The sequence below is a fragment of the Hyperoodon ampullatus genome, assembly GCF_949752795.1.
Source record: "Hyperoodon ampullatus genome assembly, chromosome: 19".
NCBI lineage: Eukaryota > Metazoa > Chordata > Mammalia > Artiodactyla > Ziphiidae > Hyperoodon > Hyperoodon ampullatus.
The window spans coordinates 24,380,818-24,399,527 of NC_136932.1; the positions used below are offsets into that span (position 1 = coordinate 24,380,818).

At 47.6% G+C, this 18,710-nt stretch overlaps 1 protein-coding gene across 2 annotated transcripts in view; it reads right to left on the reverse strand.

The window, feature by feature from the left end:
• Nucleotides 1-7,323, reverse strand: part of GNA13 (G protein subunit alpha 13) — a gene marked incomplete at its 5' end in the record, with an annotated part of 37,192 nt that extends 29,869 nt beyond the window's left edge. For both annotated transcript variants that reach the window (XM_079724960.1, XM_079724959.1), the window contains 2 exons: nt 4,179-4,405; nt 7,041-7,323. In XM_079724960.1, the coding sequence (XP_079581086.1) occupies nt 4,179-4,405; nt 7,041-7,323 (510 nt within the window). The remainder of the gene's footprint in view (nt 1-4,178; nt 4,406-7,040) is intronic.
• Between the last annotated feature and the right edge of the window lie 11,387 nt (nt 7,324-18,710).

Below are 18,710 nucleotides of genomic sequence, written 5' to 3' on the forward strand. Positions count from 1 at the left end.
TATTAGTGCTGACAACGTTACAGTATGTACAGAACGCAGCAGTGCTCCTCCCAGGGTCGCACACTTTCTTGTCCTGTGTAACCAGGTCTATGCATTCTGCTTACATTCCTGAATAAGTAACTCTGTTACACAGTCCAGAACAATCTAACTGGCAGTGACTCCTACTACATGTCCCCAGTTGCATCGCTTCCCAGCCATCTCTTTAGTCCTCTAAGTTAGCAAATTCCCTAGTTACAGTCACGTGAGTTTTTCTAAAGAGAGGGTATCTCCTCAGTACAGTGGCAGGGTATGGTGAATGTACAGCCAAGGCAGAGCATTACAAACATTGAATTGAGACCTAGAAGAGACCACTTCTTAGGATATACTGTCCTCAGTGTGCTAGCTTATACGAACGAGAAAGGCACCATAAGCTGTAACAACAACTTGAATCTTTAGACTTTTCTTTTTCCACAGTAAGCTATTTAGCTTACCCACAATGAGACTAACCAGAAAAGGAAATGTTTGCCTTTGGGAACTAGGGAAAGAAAACATTCATGTTTGCACCCAAAGTTATTACTAACAAACGAACGGCCTGCTAAAAACTAAAAACCAAAGCTGTGATATCACTACCCTACCCTCGTTCCAAAAATTGATTAAAGGGCGGTCATTCATCTTAAGCAAAAAAGCCATAGGGAGGCTTAAAAACTGCCCCCATTTTTTGCATTTAAATTTGCATTAATAAATTTAACAATCAAGGGTTAGTTGAAACCAAAAAGGCTAATTTTTCTTATTTTATCTGCTAACTCCTCTCATTTCCCCGATGACTACTTTTTCTATCCAAGATTCAAGAATATACTATATTGTTAAACATAACAAAAAAGAAAAATTGATTCTGTAATACAAGAACTTCCCATCTCCTGGAAAATTAACAAACTAGCATACAGAAACACTCACGTTTCCCAGGAAAAAAATGAGGACCGTTTCTTTTTTTCTAGAAGAATATTATAATTCAGATCGTCTAAAAAAAATGAGGAAATAAAATGTGTCAGGCCCTATGCTAATGAGAGAGAAAAAGACCAAAAAAAGGCACACCCAAGGAGATTCTGCTTTAGAGGGAGAAGCAAACACAAACCAAAGAGCTGGAACACCAGGTGAGGCACTAGATGGGGGTCGGCACACAGGCAGGCAGGCAGGCTAAGGAAAGGCATCCCTGTCCAGCGGGAGGACCAGGGAAGGCTCCCCGCAAGAGAGGTCGGGCCCGGCAGCACGGCGGCCCCGGAGCAAACCCACCCCACGGCCTGCGGCCTGCCACAGATACAGACCACGGGGCTCCTCCCAGGCTCCCCAGGCAAGGAAGGGAGTTGAGGAAACTGTTCTGTTCCGGTTAAGCAATGATTCCAGCTGAATTTGCTGCAAGGGGCCCATGGACCACATGCAGTCACATTAAAATCTGGTTGGCGCTGTTCTAAGTGAAGGGGGAGACCTAGTAACCAGATACGGGCCTGAAGAACCCGGGCAGAGGGACTCTGTGAAGACGGCCACGGATGCAGAAGCCCAGGGCACGTGGGATTTGAGAGGTCATAGGGTATGTGATGTGGTCTAATGACAGTGGAATCCTAGGCAAGCCAGTTAGAGTCCGGACTCACACCGAGAGGTTGCACTCTGTTCCAGAAGCTGTGGAGAACAAGCAGAGCTTTCTGAGCAGACCTGGCCGTGTCTGGACAAGACCACCTGGGAGTCCAAGCAGGAGGTATCAGGACATGGAAAGGTGGAAAGGAGGGACTGATGCAAGAGACTTTTGGGGGCAGAAAAGACAGGACTCGGGGCTTTATGTGTGTGGGTGGGAGAAGGAAGCAAAGAGGACTCCGAGGAAAAGTTAAAGTAGGCAAAGTGCCTTCCCAGGGTCAACAGCACGCCAAGCACCACGGAGCATCCTGAAGTCTGAGAGCCACTGATCCAGCCACTGAGCACCTACTACCTGTGCCAGGTATACCATGAGCAATGCCGAGGAGACACACGCGAAAAAAAAATCCCTGTCCTCCAGGAGTTAAAACGAGATCTCTCCCTGCTCCTCTTTCCCTGGGTCTCTACTTTTCATCAGAAAAGAAGTATTTCTGGAACTCGTCTCTCCTTGTCTGTGAGGCCTTCTCTGCTCTGAAAGCATCAGCTGGCTCCAGTCAAGAACCTGCAGGCCCTCAGTCTGAGTGGTTTTACCCATTCGTTCTTAATGGCGAATAAATCCTCAGGAATGCCTTCTCAACAACGATGGCCATGAGACTATAAGATGTGAACGTTCAAGTTCAATAAGTGTCAGTAAGGTCCAACCTCAATTAAATGGACTTATGGAACTTTCCCACAGAGAACTTTACAGTACAGCCGTTTGTTTATTCACTGAATCAATATGTAGTGTGTGCTATTACAGATGGATGCTTTTTCCCTGACCTGGAAGGACGAATAACAAACATCCTGAGAAAATTCATAGTGAAAAGTGTGGTTTGTTGAGAAAATGAATTTAGAAGAGAATAAGCAGCACTTAAAAACAGGAGGGAGGGTAAAGGGAGATGAGAAGGGGTGTGTGGAAGACAAAAATTAAGCTCAAGTCTGAGAATTGGATGGAGGTCACTTGTCAAGTTAATTCATAATCTTCAACATATAATGCTGCCAGCTACTCAATTTTAACGATTATGTGAGATTGCCCTTGCCTCTCATTAATGGATAAATTAACAAACAAGATACACACACTAAAGAAGAGAACTATACCAGACAATACATAATCAAGTGCTAGGCTGTATGTTACACACCAGGGCCATAATTCAGAGAAAGGAAAGATTCAGGTCTCGGTTTTATCAAGAGCCAACGTGAACACTTTTCTACAACTTTTAATTGCCAAGACTGCTGCTGAGTACAAACTGTAACAGCAAGGACTGCTGGCTGCACATCATTTTGCAGCCACACCCAGAAATGTGAATTGCTTTAATGCCAGTGACATCATCAAACAACTTTCTAAGCAGTTTTACTTTTAACTGTCACTTTATTTTGATCCCATTACAGTAAAACACTTCAGATCTGAACTCCCTCCAAATTGCATACAGTCGAGATGGCTATCATTCCTGGGATCTTTCCGGTCTTTGGCAAATAAAACCCCAAATACAATCAAAGCATTCACAATTAAATTACAAAACACTTGATTAAAAAAATCTATTTCAATCATTATTTTTGTATCTTTAACCTAGATCAGATCCTTTTCCACTCTCTCTTCAATGTTGTGTAATAGCTACAAAGTCTTATGGGAGTCTCGTTTAAGATAAAGTAGATATAATAAATGTAAAATAAATTCTAGGTGTTTCCCACGTGAAACAGAGGTATAAAAAAAAACAGATTATTTTTGTTTTTTAAGAAGGAACATTTTGTAAAACGTGCTTAGAAGCCTTAAAAAAAACACAGCATGCAAATATACAAAAAGCATGACTGTTTAACATTATTAAGGACTTTAACCTCTTTATAGATTACATTAATCTGAATCATGAAATAAATACCTCTAAAGACTAAAGATAAAGAGCACATTTGAACAATCAGGTTACTGAACTCTTAATCCAAGAGTAAAAGGTCAGTTTTTAGAAAGATCAATATTGTTGCTGGAATTGAGAGGAGATTACTTCCAAAAGGAGAAAAAAATTAATAATTTGAAAGTGCCTGAGAAAATCATTATGATCTTACTTTCAAAAAGGAAAAATGGGGCTTTCCTGGTGGCGCAGTGGTTGAGAGTCCGCCTGCCGATGCAGGGGACACAGGTTCATGCCCCGGTCCGGGAAGATCCCACATGCCGCGAAGCAGCTGGGCCCGTGAGCCATGGCCGCTGAGCCTGCGCGTCCGGAGCCTGTGCTCCGCAACGGGAGAGGCCACAACAGTGAAAGGCCCGCGTACCGCAAAAAAAAAAAAAAAAAAAAAAAAAAAAAAAAAAAAAGGAAAAATGACCAACTAATTATAACAACTTCACCAAACCTATGGGGTTTACCTTACTTTTATCTTGCTCAGTTTAAAAAGCTCATCTATAGAGAGCAATCCAAGTTTCTGAGGCTAAAATTCTGGATAGATACATTATATTGTGGAAGTCAGTGAAAAAGGTGTGTTAGAATCAGATGTTAATAAATGCCGTTAAAATAAAATCACAACATTAAAAAAAAAACCAAATCTCTTACCAATTGAAATTCTCGACGCCGGTCATAGGCATTCTGTATACCACTGTCTGCCCATAATGCTCTTATAGCAGGAAGATACTGTAAAAAAACTCGAGTTTCCACGATTCCCTGGGCCGTCAAGGGGGTCCGCGTATCAAATGCCATCAGCTTGTCTCCATTGAGGTGGTTTGAGTTATCCCCCCAAGGGATGTGAAGCTTCTCTCGAGCATCTACCAGCACCCTCATACCTTTGTTTAAAAAAAAAAAAAAAAAAAGTGTGATGGGAGTCGTTAGATATTCTCAGAGATTTGATTCTAGTATTATTTCCTTAAACTTCTTAAGTACTCCAGGCCTGGTGCCTCCAAAACTGGAGACCAACATCAAGACAAACAGGAGTAACTTCTCAGAGTGTAAAAAAAAACTAACAGTTGTTCAGTCATAAAATTAGAGCCTTGAAAAGCAAATACAATTAACACAAGTGCTCCTCCTAAAGGATTTTAACATGTTCTAATTTATAAAATAACTCCTGGGTAGAAGGCAGTCACAAGAGAACCAAAACTAGCAAAGGAAAAAGAAATTATGCTGCATAGCCTGATGTCCAGGCTCTGAAGAAAGATCTGCAAGCAAGATTTTATGAGTCTCTCAAAGAGACTTTTATTTATGAGACAACAAGAACCAAACTTATCACCCTGTGATCTGCTTGGTCCCTGAGCACCCTGCTTAACCCTGAGTCTTCCAGGAACACATTCAAAGCTCAGAAACTTCTCCCATCTCAAGCTTCAAATCAGTGTAAGGCAGAGAATGGAGTCAGACCTCCCTAGAAGGAGGAAGACCAAGTGCAAAAATGATGTAGAGGGCTTCCCTGGTGGCGCAGTGGTTGAGAGTCCGCCTGCCGATGCAAGGGACGCGGGTTCGTGCCCCGGTCTGGGAAGATCCCACATGCCGCAGAGCGGCTGAGCCCGTGCGCCATGGCCGCTGAGCCTGCGCGTCCGGAGCCTGTGCTCCGCAACGGGAGAGGCCACAACAGTGAGAGGCCCGCGTACCGCAAAAAAAAAAAAAAAAAAAAAAAAAAAAAAAAAAAAAAATGATGTAGAAGCTGAGATTTCAACCCACAGAGATTAAATCAAACCCATTATTTCTAACACTAGACTGTTACCTTTAGTCCCTCTTAATCACAGGACTATTAGGTCATCTGTCTGGATAACTGAAAAACCGTTTTGCTGTCAATTTTCTGATCACGCCAACTCAAAAAATGCAGATGGCTAGTGACTGCATCTCATCATCAATGCTCGAAGTAGGTCACACGTAGGAGCCCGTGCACATGAAGAACCAGGTGTTTACCTGGCTGACTATCAGTTAACATGCTGGCTCTATTCACTGACAGAATCCCTTCCGTTCAGCTGCATCGTTCAGCTGCATGGGGATACAAAGGTACCTTCGGTTAAGGATTGGCTAGCCCGTCTTCGGCCTTGAAAGAGACCTTAATTAGTTTGGTTCTAATTAGTTTGGTTCTAATTGAAGAGAGGATAAATACAACCACTTTTTACAGTTTAACTTCAGAGGTACTAGGGCTGGCTGTGGTCTGTGAGCTCCTGGCCTAGTGCCCTTCCCCCATCCTTACCCGCCCCACCCCACCCCCCAAGCAGTTTTCCTCTACTCAATCCCAGGAGTAAAAAGTGACACCAAAGACTGACTTAGGTACTTCCTGAACAAAAAAAACCCTTAAAAAAAACGATGCTTGGAAAGGCTTGAAATCTATACCCAGCTCCTATATAACTGCTACCCAGATGCAACAGAGAACCCTCATGCACCTGAAGTACGAGGCTCTGTATCTCAACTCTGCCAAAATGCCTTTTATAAAGTACAAAATAGTTGCTAGTAAGAAAAATGAGTGCTAATTATCGCTCCAATGACAAAAATAAAATCCCTTCTTCTGTAATTCTTTGAAAGCCCAGAACTAAAATTCTTGTGTGTTTTTCACCTGAGAACAAAGCTTACCCTCAATTTTAAAAATACCCACAAACAGCAGCAGAGCCTATGGTCTAAGCCAACACTAATTCATTGACTCAACCTGTACAGGCTCCGCATCACATTTAGGCCGAAGATTCTTTGCATCAACACACGATTTCATTTAAGTAGTAGAAACAAGTGTGGTACCCCCTCCCTCCCGCCCCCAATTATTAAGCAAAAGGAGAGTGGAACGTGCTGCATGGTGATTACAGGCAAACATCCTGCCCAACCGTGACACTGGGGCGAAAAACCACCGCTAACTTTTTTAGGCTGACTGTATGGTGTACTCTTTCCTGATAGCAGCACAGTAAATAGGACACCCTCAAGTTTCATATCCTTGCCCCAAAGGGCCCAAGAGCTGTCACCCTTCGCCCTTGACCAGGGTCTGGGGCACAAGTTTCCTGAATGCGGCGGTTCCAGAACTCCCCGGCTCAGGAGTTGGGAGCAGCCCCGACCCCATGTGACTCGGGTCACCCACCACCCGGGGCGGCGCGGCTGGGCGGGCAGCGCCCGGGCGTGGGGTGAGGATGGACAGTCTGGGTTTGGCTCGTCCGGAGGGAGGACAGGAGAGGTCACCCCACGCTCCGGGGCACCCGGCTCGCCTCACTTCCCTCTCGCAGGGGGCGAGGCCAGCGGCGGGGCTGGGGGTGGGGGACCCGCCGCGCCCCCAGCCCGGGCGGCAAGGGAGGAAACGGGTCGCCCCCGGGCATCCTCTCCCCCGGGCCGCGCCCCCTTCCCGCCCGCCGGGCCCGGTCCTTCGCCAGGGACAGAGCGAACGAGGGCGGTGCCCGGCCCCGCGCCGCGGCCCGAGGCCGGGCCCAACGAGCCACCGGCCCCCGGCCCCCGGCCCCCCGGGCCCGGGATCCCCGGCACCTTTGATCACGTTGCTGTAGATGGTGGGGCGGAACTCCTCGCGCGCGCGCTGGTCGAAGTCCTGCCCGTGGATGATGCGCATCTGCTTGAGGAAGGTGGACTTGCCGCTCTCGCCCGCGCCGAGCAGCAGGATCTTCACGAGCCGCTTCACGTAGGTCTTCTCCCGCGACAGGCATTTGTCGATCTCCTTGGACTTGCGCTGCTGCTCGGCCTCGCCGCTCGTCAGCACGCAGCCCGGGAAGCACACGGACAGCACGGACCGCGACGGCAGGAAGTCCGCCATCTTGCCGCCGCCGCCGCCTCGGCGGGCCCCTCCGGCTCCTCCGCCTCCTCCGCGGGCGGCGGGCGGCTCCGGCTCGGCGGCTCGAGGGCGCGGAGCGCTGCGGCGGCCCGAGCGCGCTGGGGGAGGGAGGGAGCCAGCGGACTGACTCGCAGGGCGGGCCGGGCAGGGCGGGCCAGGCTAGCCGGGGAGGGAGGGAAGGAGGGCGGGCCCGGGAGGGGCGGTGGCCCCGGGGCGTGCGCGCGCCCGCGGCCTCCCGGGGGCGCGCGCGCACGCCGCGGCCGCTCCCCCGACTCGCGCCCCGGGCCGGAGACTCACGTTCTCTCGCGAGCCCGCGACCGCCGCCGGGCGCGCGCGGGGAGGCGTCGGCTGGGCGGGGTCTTGTGGTCACGTGACCTCCATCGGGGCCGGGCGGCAGGCGCCTGGGGAGCAGGACTTTCGGTTGCCCTTGAATTGGCTGCACCCACTTAGGTGCAGAAGGGCTACTTCCGATGGCCCGGGAGGCCGGAGACCAGGTCGCGGGCGCTGCCCTTTGGGCTCCCCCGCTCCCGCCGTTCTTACTCCTGGTTCCTCCCCGCCGCCGGCTGTCACCTAATTTCGAAGTCTTTGGTTCGAAGTTACACAAACAGCGAGCGCGAGCTTGGGAAGTTTTTGGTGCATTTTCTTAAAGTGGGTTCCTTGACATCCTGCTTTCCCAAGCCCAGAATGGTGACCAGACGTCATCCATCCTCCCCCAGCCCCACCCGCAGCTCTCTTTGTCATTCTCAGACCTTGCCGTTCCTCTGAGATGTGCCAGGAGCGATTGTTGATGTTTCGTTGATGTGGGTTTCCACCCGAGCTGCCGCGCTGAAATCTGGACGGTAGCTGCCGGAGGGTGAGGTCATGGTGAAAATCCCCCTTCACCGGACACTGTGATGCAGGCTCTTCCCTAGAAGGAAGCAGATAAGCAAACAGACCGAGGACAAGAGCCGGCAAATTTTAGGTTTCCTGCCAGATTGCAGAGGATATGACCAGCCGAGGGACTTTTTTTCTATCTTAATAGAGGATTCAGGCCAGGACACCTGAAGGGCTGCCAGGAGACAAGCGACAAGTGACAGCTGGCTTGGCAGAGAGACTGCATCGCAAGGACCCCGGAAGCCAACTTCTTCTCTCTTAGTATTCTAGTTTCAAGTGGAAAAAGGCATTTGGGTCGGTCTCTGTTTATGGCAGTGCAGCCTTAATGCTCCTTGACTGGGGCTTCTGGGGCTCAGAAACTTCTATGTGTCAGGCACTGAGGTGAGAAGGAGGTCAGCACTCTGAGAGGCTCATGAACACGTTTAAATTTAAAAATCAGTGCTAATCAGTTTACTGGCCGTGTTGGGTTAATGGCTGAGGAGCCTCATGACTCGGTAAATTGGCTGCAGTAAACAATACCTACAGTAGGATTATCTCCTGTTGTCCTGGCCAAGCCCACAGGGGTGGATAAGCTACAATATACAAAGTAGGGTCGGTTCAACTCCAGTATCTGTGGATTGATAGGGTCAGAATCACTAGGCCATGCCTTCAGGCAAAATAGATGGTAAAAGTCCACCCGGGATGCAAGATCTCTCTGTAGCCTCAGCTAGTGTTTGGGAAGCTCTGTTCTCCAACCATGAAAGGACAGACCTCTGCCCAGGACAGGGGTATAGCATTGACCCCCAAACACCCATTTCTACCTGGACTTCAGATGCTAATTTGAATTTTACAAAAGCAGGAAGAGAGAAGCCTATCAGTTAACATCTTTTTTTCTTTTTCCAGTAGTGTGTGCAACATAATTGGAGAACCAAGGATCTCTAGGAGGCAGGAAGGTATTCCCGCCCTGCCAGTTCATGTTGTGACACGTAGACCAACAGAGAAAGCTGTTCCAAGCCCTGCCTGTAACCTTCTGTTGGAACAAGCTTGGCTCAGATCAAGCCCAGCTGCTCTAATCAGTGTTTCTGAAAAAAAGAGACCTCTTTGGGCCCAGCCTGGAGTCTGGCTGCAGTTGTCCAACTGCTTCTAACTGTCTGGTCATCAGGCCACCTTGAAAACATGAGCATTAAAATGAGCTAGAGGTTTGGTGGCTCCTCAGAAAGTTAAACATACAATTGCCATATGACCCAGCAATTCCACTCCTAGGTATATACCCAAAAGAATTGAAAACAGGCGTTCAAAGAAAAAAATGTACACTTGTGTTCATGGCAGCACTATTCAGAATAGCCCAAAGGGGTGAACAACTCATAGATCCATCGATGGATGGATGGATAAACAAAATGTAGTGTACCCATGCAACGCAATTATTCAGCCGTGAAAGCAAATGAAGTACTAACACATGCTACAACGTGGATGAACCCTGAAAACATTATGCTACATGAAAAAACCAGTCACAAAAGGCCACACAGTGTAAGGCTCCATTTATATGAAATGCCCAGAATAGACAAATCCATAGAAACAGCAGATTAGTAGTTGCCAGGGGCAGGGGGAGGGGAGAACAGGGAGTGACTGCTTAATGGGTATAGGCTTTCCTTTTGGGGTGATGAAGATGTTTAGGAACTAGATAGTGGTGATGGTTTATTCACAGAACATTGGCAATGTACTAAATGCCCCCAAATTGTACACTTTAAAATGGTCAAATGATGAATTTAATGTTGTGTAAATTTCACCACAATAAAAAAAAATGAAGTAGGGAAAACAATAGTTTCCATAAAAGTCTTTGGATGCATTTAACATTGTGCAATATTCAGTGAATAGAAGTGTGATTATGGTTTTTGGGTTGTTTTTTTTTGGCCGTGCAGCTTGTGGAATCTTAGTTCCCTGACCAGGGACTGAACCTGGGCCCTCGGCGGTGAAAGCGCAGAGTCCTAACCACTGGACGGCCAGTGAATTCCCTGATTATGATTATTTTAAAGTAATGCTAACAGTTTAAATTATTTGCACCAGAAGCAAATCCACTCTAGCTGTTGCTTCAGGTTACGTTGTAATTATATTAGTAATATTCTAATTTTCAGATAGTTTCATAACCAAAAAAAATTCTAAACTTTTTAAGGGAATATAGAGTTTGTTGGCTGGAGTTGGATTGGCTGGCTACTCCATTTTCAATAGACCCAGATGTGAATTCATTGGAAACATCTGTATTAGCCAGTTAATCCATATGCAAATGAGGGGTTCAGATGCCCAGAGGAGCTGTGATAAAATGATTAAACAGTTAATTAGTTGCAGTGCTCTTTTCTTTCTGGAAACTCTAAGTCTAGTGGCAAACAGTCTTGCTAGATAAATAATGAAGGTGTGACTAAAATTGTAGAAATGCATTTCCAGATGGCTTTTCTACTCTAATGTGGGCACCTTATGAAGGATCCTTTCTAGCAACACGGTCGATTCCTGAAATCTACTATTTGTTCTTTTTTTTTTTTGGCTGTGCTGCTTGGCTTGCAGATCTCAGCTCCCCAACCAGGGGTTGAGCCTATGCCCCCTAGAGTGGAAGCACAGAGTCCTAACCACTGGACCACCAGGGAACTCCAACCATTTGTCAGTTGCTGTTGGAACTGAAAGAAAGTTTTCCTATCTTATAGTCACAGTTTTTTAAAAAGTGGCATTACTTAGCCCGTTTACCAAACTCCGTGCCAAATAACTCTGGGCTGTTTACAAAAATCAGTATTTTCCACAAAGGACAAAAATTTGTCACCCTCAGACATGCTCGAAAGAACGTGCCAGAGGCTCTAGGAACAATTCCAAAAGAAGAGTTAAAAACAAAAATTTTTTTTTTGGAATGATGGGACATATAATTTAAATAAGTGTTTCACCTGCCAAGGTGACTACTCACTATTCAGGACAGGACCACACCCATTTAAATATGTTTATTTAAAAAATCAGTCACATTACTGGATGGTGAAACCATGTGTTAATTTTCTAACAAGGTTGACGACACATCCATGGTTCTCGTTACTGAACTGTCTTCTGTGTCATCATCAGTGTTATAAATAGGTGGATTCTAATTCTTTCTTACAGGTAAAACAGGCACGGATTTTTCGTATCTTCCTTTCTGTCCCAGGAAAGGAAGGGAATTCCCTAGTCCTCCCATAATACAAATCCCTTACAGTTGTGTGTGTGTGTGTGTGTGTGTGTGTGTGTGTGTAATGCTTTAACTGCCACAAAGCACTTTGACCTACTTGATCTCATTCTCTGCTCACAATAGCCTGACAGGAACACCCAGCATTAAGCTCACTCCCAGAGCAGGAGGAAACTGAGGGAAGAAAGGTCTGAGTGATGTACTGCTCACAGCCTCCCTTAGCCTGGCCACACGCAGAGCCAGAACTAAGAAATCCCCCCTTTGGACTCTGAACCCAGGGCTCTTTCTGATATGCCGAAAAGCGGTAGTTCCCCGAGTGCCCAAGTGTATGAAGATCAAATTTAAGGAACAAACAGTTAAGTTTGTTTGTTTATTTGTTGGGTGGTTGCTTGGTCTGTTTTTCCAGCCCCTTTCAGGCTAACTGCCACCTCAAAGTTTACCAGCTTTTAGGCTGATTCTACTAAGCTGTTCTCTGATGGAGTTCAGGCTCTGGTTTGTAAAATGTTCCAGGTGGTTGATGTAGAAATAAGAAAAAAGGAGCCACGCTTCTGGCAATATTTACTTGGTGGCGGAAGCCCCAGATGTTCCCTTAACGTGAGTTCCATATGAAAAGGCAACTTTTGTTGTTATGAAATGCGATGGTGCCCCTACCAGGATAAGCCTCTCATGGGGAATGTTTTGTATGAAACTCGGCACGTGGAATTGCACTGTCAGTGGGTTTTCTTGCTCTTGTTATTAAGGGAGAACATGATTTTAATTACTGGTTGTATTTTTCTCAGCCTCCGAGAAAGATCCATGCGCTGGTGTTGACAAGCTGTGACCTCACTCAGCTTCTCCAAAGTCAAAAGCCTGTGTCTGAAAGACATACACCAGCTCTCGTAGAAACCCTTACACCTTGCTTACTGCATTGGACTCATTTATGGGCAGTCTATTTATATAACACTCAACACAAGGCTTTGCTTGGAAATCTGAAGCTCTTTCTGGGAAACTCACAACATCCTAGCTCAATCTCTCACCTTTCTTTTTTCCCTTACAGCTTTTCAAGGTGAGGATGCCTTTTTATGTTTTATTGCCTGTAAATGGACTGCCCCTTGCCAGTAACAGGTAAAGGTCCTCTAACGTAAGTTCTGTTTCTCCGAAGAAGTTTAAGTGCAAAATCTCAGCTGATTCCTGTAAATTAACATCCTCTGCCCCCAGTCCAGCTGCTGCGGTTTTTTTTTCCCTCGGAACATGGAGTAGCAGGAACCACGCTCCTGGCTAGCTGACTAGCTGGGCATCATCACACGTCATGGCCTATAGACCTAGCCTTTGCCTCAGTATAAATGCCAGGACGTGTTGACCATCATGCAGTAAGGGGCTCACCCAGGGGCACTGAGAAACAGTCCATGTTGCCTTTGTCAGACTTTGACAGCCTGGCTCCCTGGAGCAAATAATGTCATCAATGCATCTGTCTCCAAACTCCTGTGTCAGCTGCTAAGGAAAAGGAGGGCTAGCTCACCGCAGGACTCAGGGAAAGGCACCCACTGCTGAATCAGAATCACAGTCAGGGGTCTGGAAGATGAGCACCGGCCCCAGAGGTCCTTCTCTCGCTTCGGTTGCTGCTTGTCCCCTAGCCGGGGGAGGGTTATGCCAGACCCACACACGAGAAGATGGGGAGGAGATAAAAGCAAGAGAGAGCATTTCTTTGTGCGGCAAGCAGTTCTGTACTGTGATTGCTTTCCCTTTTTCTGCTAATACACAGAATGGTAATAGGAAAAAGTCCCTCAAGCAGCAAGTTGAGGTCATCTGCTTTTCTGGTTAAACCATAGGAAGCATATCAGATTGTTTGCTAGTCGTTTCGTTTCCCAGAGAGGGAGCAGAGTATGGGAACTTGGGGAGAACTCAGTTAACATATCCGAGCCTTGCCTCTCCTATCTGTAAAATGGGAGTATTGACACCTAAAGTTATGTCCTGAGGATTAAATTATAGAACAAATGCACTCCATCTCAGCCCATACATGAGAGATTCAGTTTTAGATTATTTGAGGACGAAGCTACCAAACTTCTTTAAAAATCTTCTGAAGGTTTAGCAATATTGTGCTGGTCAGAACGTCATCCCAGGTATTTCCTGAGCTCTTCCTTCTATGGTTGAAACATCTCTCTTCTAGAGAACCATATTCAATATCCTATGATAAACCATAATGGAAAAGAATATATGTAAAAAAAAGAATGTATATACATGTATAACTGAATCACTTTGCTGTACAGCAGTAACTAACACAACATTGTAAATCAACTACACTTCAGTAAAAGGAAAAAAGAAAGAAAGAGAGAAGAGAACAACCACAAAAAATCTCTTCTCTTTCCTGTGCTCAGATTCACTCACAGATGCTTATGTCTCTCTTCCCCAACAGTGTCTGTTGATAACAACAGTGAGAAAAATACATGCATATTGGATGTTGTCCCCCAAATCTGAACTCTGAGAAGGGCGGGGTTTATTAGTTTTCACCAGCACCAGGAGTGTCAGGTAAGGAATCACCTCAACCAGAGGGCAGAGGTTCAAGTGGAGATGTCAGCACAGTGCATTCAGAGCATGGGCTTTGTCTTCTAATCTGTAAATTGGGTGCAATAATCTCAGAGTATTTGGGGGGCATTATATAAAATGACAGAGCAGGCTTTTAGTCTGTGTCACCATGTTTTCTTCTGTCAAAAGTATTTGCTTGTCCAATTGATAAAGCAACAGCTGCGCCATCAAGGTCACGGGGATGAGGGGATGCCTCATCCCACACACCATGCTCTGTTCACACCCCTCCCTACAGCCTCCATTGGACACCCCTCGCCCTAGGGGTGGGTGCATTTGGTGTGTGTGGGAGCACAGGCTATGGGTGGGTCCCTTGGCCTCACCCTGTGAGTAGGGCCTGCAGCAGAAGAGGGTCAGAGCAGGACCTTCTAAAGCACAGGTCGGGGGCAAGGGGACTTCTCTTGCTCGGAGCTAGGACAGTACTGGCTGGGAGGGTATAATGAGATACCATCTAAATTGCCCCATTTTACAGACATGGGGCCTAAACTAGACCTCAAAAACCTCCAACTCTCCAGGCCCTTGAACTGGGTCCCCACAGGGAAACTTATGAATGCTCAGCCGAAACACCACGTAGAAGTCATCCCTTAGCCAGTCCCTGGCTGGGGACTTTTGTGCTCCTCTGGCAGAAGCTGCCAAGGTTCTGGGGCGTCGCCATCCTTCCCAAGGCCACCCCGGGCAAGAGGTCAAAGAGTGTTCTGTAGAACAGCAGACACACCATGTGCTTTGGCCCAAACCTCAGTTATTCCCTTACCCTGGATTTCTGCTCAGGGCCTGAGGGGAAGCAAAGGAAGTGACCCCAAGAAATTAAACCCAGCTCCAAGGGGACATGGGGTTCCGTGGGACCACCTCAGGCAGGATGTGAGGCCCTTCAAGCAAAACTCATCCTCTGTAATTTAGGAGCTCTGTGTGTGCTTTTTGGAGGGCAGAAAGGGCGAAGGGCTCGGATGTTAAAAGACTGACACCTATTGCCCTAGATGCTTTTCTCAGTAAGAATCCTGCAGATCACAGAGACATTTGGATAATTTGTTATAATCCCAGTTAAGGAATTGGGATTGGGGAGCTATTTAACTCCCCAGGGAAAGCACGGTGAGTTCTGATGTACGTCCATTTACGTCTTGGGTTCCCAAAAGATTTGGCCCTCCCTGGCCCTATTCTTAACTATTTAATCTTCTCCATAAACCAGGGAACAAATAGTAGCGGGCACTTTATCAATAGCCAGGAACTAAGGGGTGTTTCTGAAAAGCCTTCCCACCATCTCCCAGCATAATCCTCTCATAGAATAATGGCATTTTCTTAGGGAGATGTTTCTTTTGACAAATTACTCTCTTGGTGAATTTCATGCCCATCCCAAACCCGTGCCAGCCATTTTTCTCGATTGGCTGGCAGTGGGAGAAAACGCCCAAAGTTCTCCCTGTTTGGCTTCGCAGGCTGTCTTCCTCTGTCTCAGCTCTTTTTCTTCCCCTGCTCCCTCTGTTTCCCTGCCCTCCATCCCCCCGGCCCATTATTTCCTTCCTCCCTCCCTCCCTGCCTCCCTCCCTTCCTTCCCCTCTCAGTCTCCCCGGGCTGATCAAGATACCTGGCCTCTGAGGTCCTACAGCAACCTCACCCACCATCCCCCATCCCAGCCTTGGTCACAGCGGACTGTAACTGTCCCCTCCCTCACCCACTGCACCAGGATGTGGGCCCCCCGAGACAAGGGACACAGCCAACTTCCCTGGTACCTTCAGCATCTAGCATGTCGTATGGTAAAGGCTCCCTAAAAGTAGGTAATTTAAATCAGTAGGCACCATCTGCCTGCTCCCAGGTTGTTTTCCCACATTTCTGATGGCTGCCAGCTGGATTTGCAGCCCTCCAGGACTGGAGGGTCGTGTGCGGTGACTAGAGGGACTCATGGCTCAGCCCCACTTGTCAGAAGCAGGGTCCCAGATCGTGCTACATGCTCTAACTTGGCACTGCCAGATACTACCACGTTATGAGTTAAGTGACTTGAACTAGCCAAAGGGTGTGCATGGCGTGGGGTGATTAGGACACACCGTCCCACTCTGCACATCAATCAAGTGGCCTGCTCATAGCAGGCAAGCAGGATGGCAGGGTTTGCCTGTGTGGGCCAGGAGAAACTAGAACTTGAGCCCTCATCCTTCTCAGCAGCAGATCCTTCGTGGCTGCCCACTCCTATCAGACATGCGCTGGGGTCGCAAAGAGCAATAGCGAGAGCCAGGCAGGGGTGGGATCAAATCCCAGCTTTGCTGCTTCATGTACCTGCCATGAGAATCCTGGCAAAAACCACCTAAACTCTCTGAGCTTCTTTTTTCTTTCTTTTTTTTTTTTTTTTTTTTTTTGCGGTACGCGGACCTCTCACTGTTGTGGCCTCTCCCGTTGCAGAACACAGGCTCCAGACGCGCAGGCTCAGCGGCCATGGCTCACGGGCCCAGCCGCTCCACGGCATGTGGGATCTTCCCGGACCGGGGCATGAACCCGTGTCCCCTGAATCGGCAGGCAGACTCTCAACCACTGTGCCACCAGGGAAGCCCTGAGCTTCATTTTTGTTATCTGAAAAATGGAGCTAATTATGCCCACACTTCACTGAGTTGCTGAGAGGGCTCAGTATGATGGTAACATGTAAAGTGCCTGACAAAGTGCCTTGCCCACATAGGTGTCAGATAATGTAGCGTTTGCTGCTAGGTGTTGGGGATTGAAGGTGGTTAATGATTTTGTTATATAAATATGGAGATTTTTTAAAAATACAAAGTTGTGTATGCTAAGTTTTAAATGTACTCTACTGATCACTGCTTCAGGAATCTAGAGTTTTGAACATGGCTGTTTATAAAAATATAATGCAAGCCACAGACGTAACTTTAAATTTTCTAGTAGCCACATTAGAAAAAAAAAGTGAAATTGATTTTCACGATAGAGTTTATTGAACCCACTATATCCAAAATATTTCAACATGTAATCAATATAAGGATTATTACAGAGATATCTTACATTATTATTTATTGGACTAAGTCTTCAAAATCCAGTGTCTGTTTTTACATTTGCAGCGATCTCAACTCAGATGCTAAATTTTTCATTGAGGACATCTGGCCTGTATTTAGATTTCATAAAATTTACAGTTGAAAAAACAGAGTCACAAAACCAAATTGTTCCCAACATACTTAAACATTTCCCAGTACCTGAGTCGAATTTTTTTTCAGTCTTTACATTTAAATTAATTAAAATTTAAATAAAATTTAAAATTAAGTTCCTCAGTGTCACGAGCCATATTTGAAGTGTTCAAAAGCTACTTGGAGCTAGTGGCTGTTTCCTGGGCCAAACCATGGGAAGCAGACGGAAGCCTGGAATGATTGTTTGCAAAGAAAGGAAGGGCATTGCAGGCAGGTGCCCGGCATGTGCCCAGGACACCGTGGGAGCCATCCGTTTGATCAGAATCAGCCAGGTTAGGTTGACGAGGCATGGTGGTGTCAGGTCACAATGTTGAGATTTTATTCCGTCGCTGAGCAGGAAGCACGGTAATACTCTTGAGCAGGGGGCGGGCGCCATGTGCAGTTTTAGTCTGATGCACCTGGCGCTGGTGTCCATGAGGGGACGAGAGAGAAGGGGCCCAAGCCAGGAAGAGCAGCTTGGAGGTGGCTGCAGTAATTCAGGTGTGTAGTGACAGTACCTGGCTGGCGTGAGAGCGAACAGAACCATCCGGAGACTCCTCAGAGGCAGCCTCCACAGGACTTGGAAAGCCACGAGCCTCTTTAGTGTGAGGGCAAGGACACAGGCAGAGATGCTAGGAGACTTGGGGACCGCGTGCCTGCTTGGGAGACTGGCTTGACCCTGAGAGGTTCAAGGAACCAGGGTGTTTCTGCCCGTCAGAAAGCAACTGCCCAAGACAGATGGCTGAGCCCAGGCCCAGGAGAGTGTTGTTCTTTTTTTTTTATTTTTTATTTTTTAAAGCAAATACATAATTTACAGCATCCACTCCACCCTCTGAATCACACGGTGACCCTGGACTTTGCCCAGAGTCTCTGAGATTGTGAAAGACACTCCTTAATTCTAGGGGACTCCTTGAGGTGCTGGGTCCAGGCTGGAGCCGAATTAAAGACTTCAGAAGTTGGAGGAAAAGTCAAGGCTGCAACGGCTCCCTGGCTAGTTTTTCGTCCCCCTCACACCCTCCCCGGGAAGGCATGACTTCTAACGTGACTTGAGGCTTTGCTGTGTTGTAAGGGAAAGGACAGCTCCCTGACCTAACCCCGCCCCCCGACCTAACCCCGCCCCCGACCTAATTCCGCTCCCACCCCTCCACGGCCCCCCCTCCACGCTCCGCCCTCCCACCCCGCCTCCGCGCCGCGCCCCGCCCCCCCCGGGCTCCTCTAATCCTCCCGTGGCCTGAGTCACCGTGATGTCCAGTCTCCTCCTGCGATGGTCCAGGTCAAAAGCAAGCCTGTGGCTGCTGGCACACAGGGAGGGACTGACCTATGGAGGGTGAAGCCAGCCCAGCACTGCCTTGTCTGGACACGTGGGGAGCGTCTGCATGGGCTGGGCACTGTGCCGCGTGTTGTGGGGTACGAAAGGGAGGGCGTTTACGGGAAGGTTGCAGTGGGCGAGACCAAGTGGCCAAGTAGCCATCACAGTGCTAAGTGGGGAACAGGGACAGCTGATGTGTTAGAGCACATCTACCAGCCTGGGAGCTCGGCTGGGGCCTCGGAAAGCAGGTGAATGGGATCTGAGTTGTTCTGAAAGAAGGGAAAGGGAAGAGGGAAAACGGGAAGGTGGGCGTTCT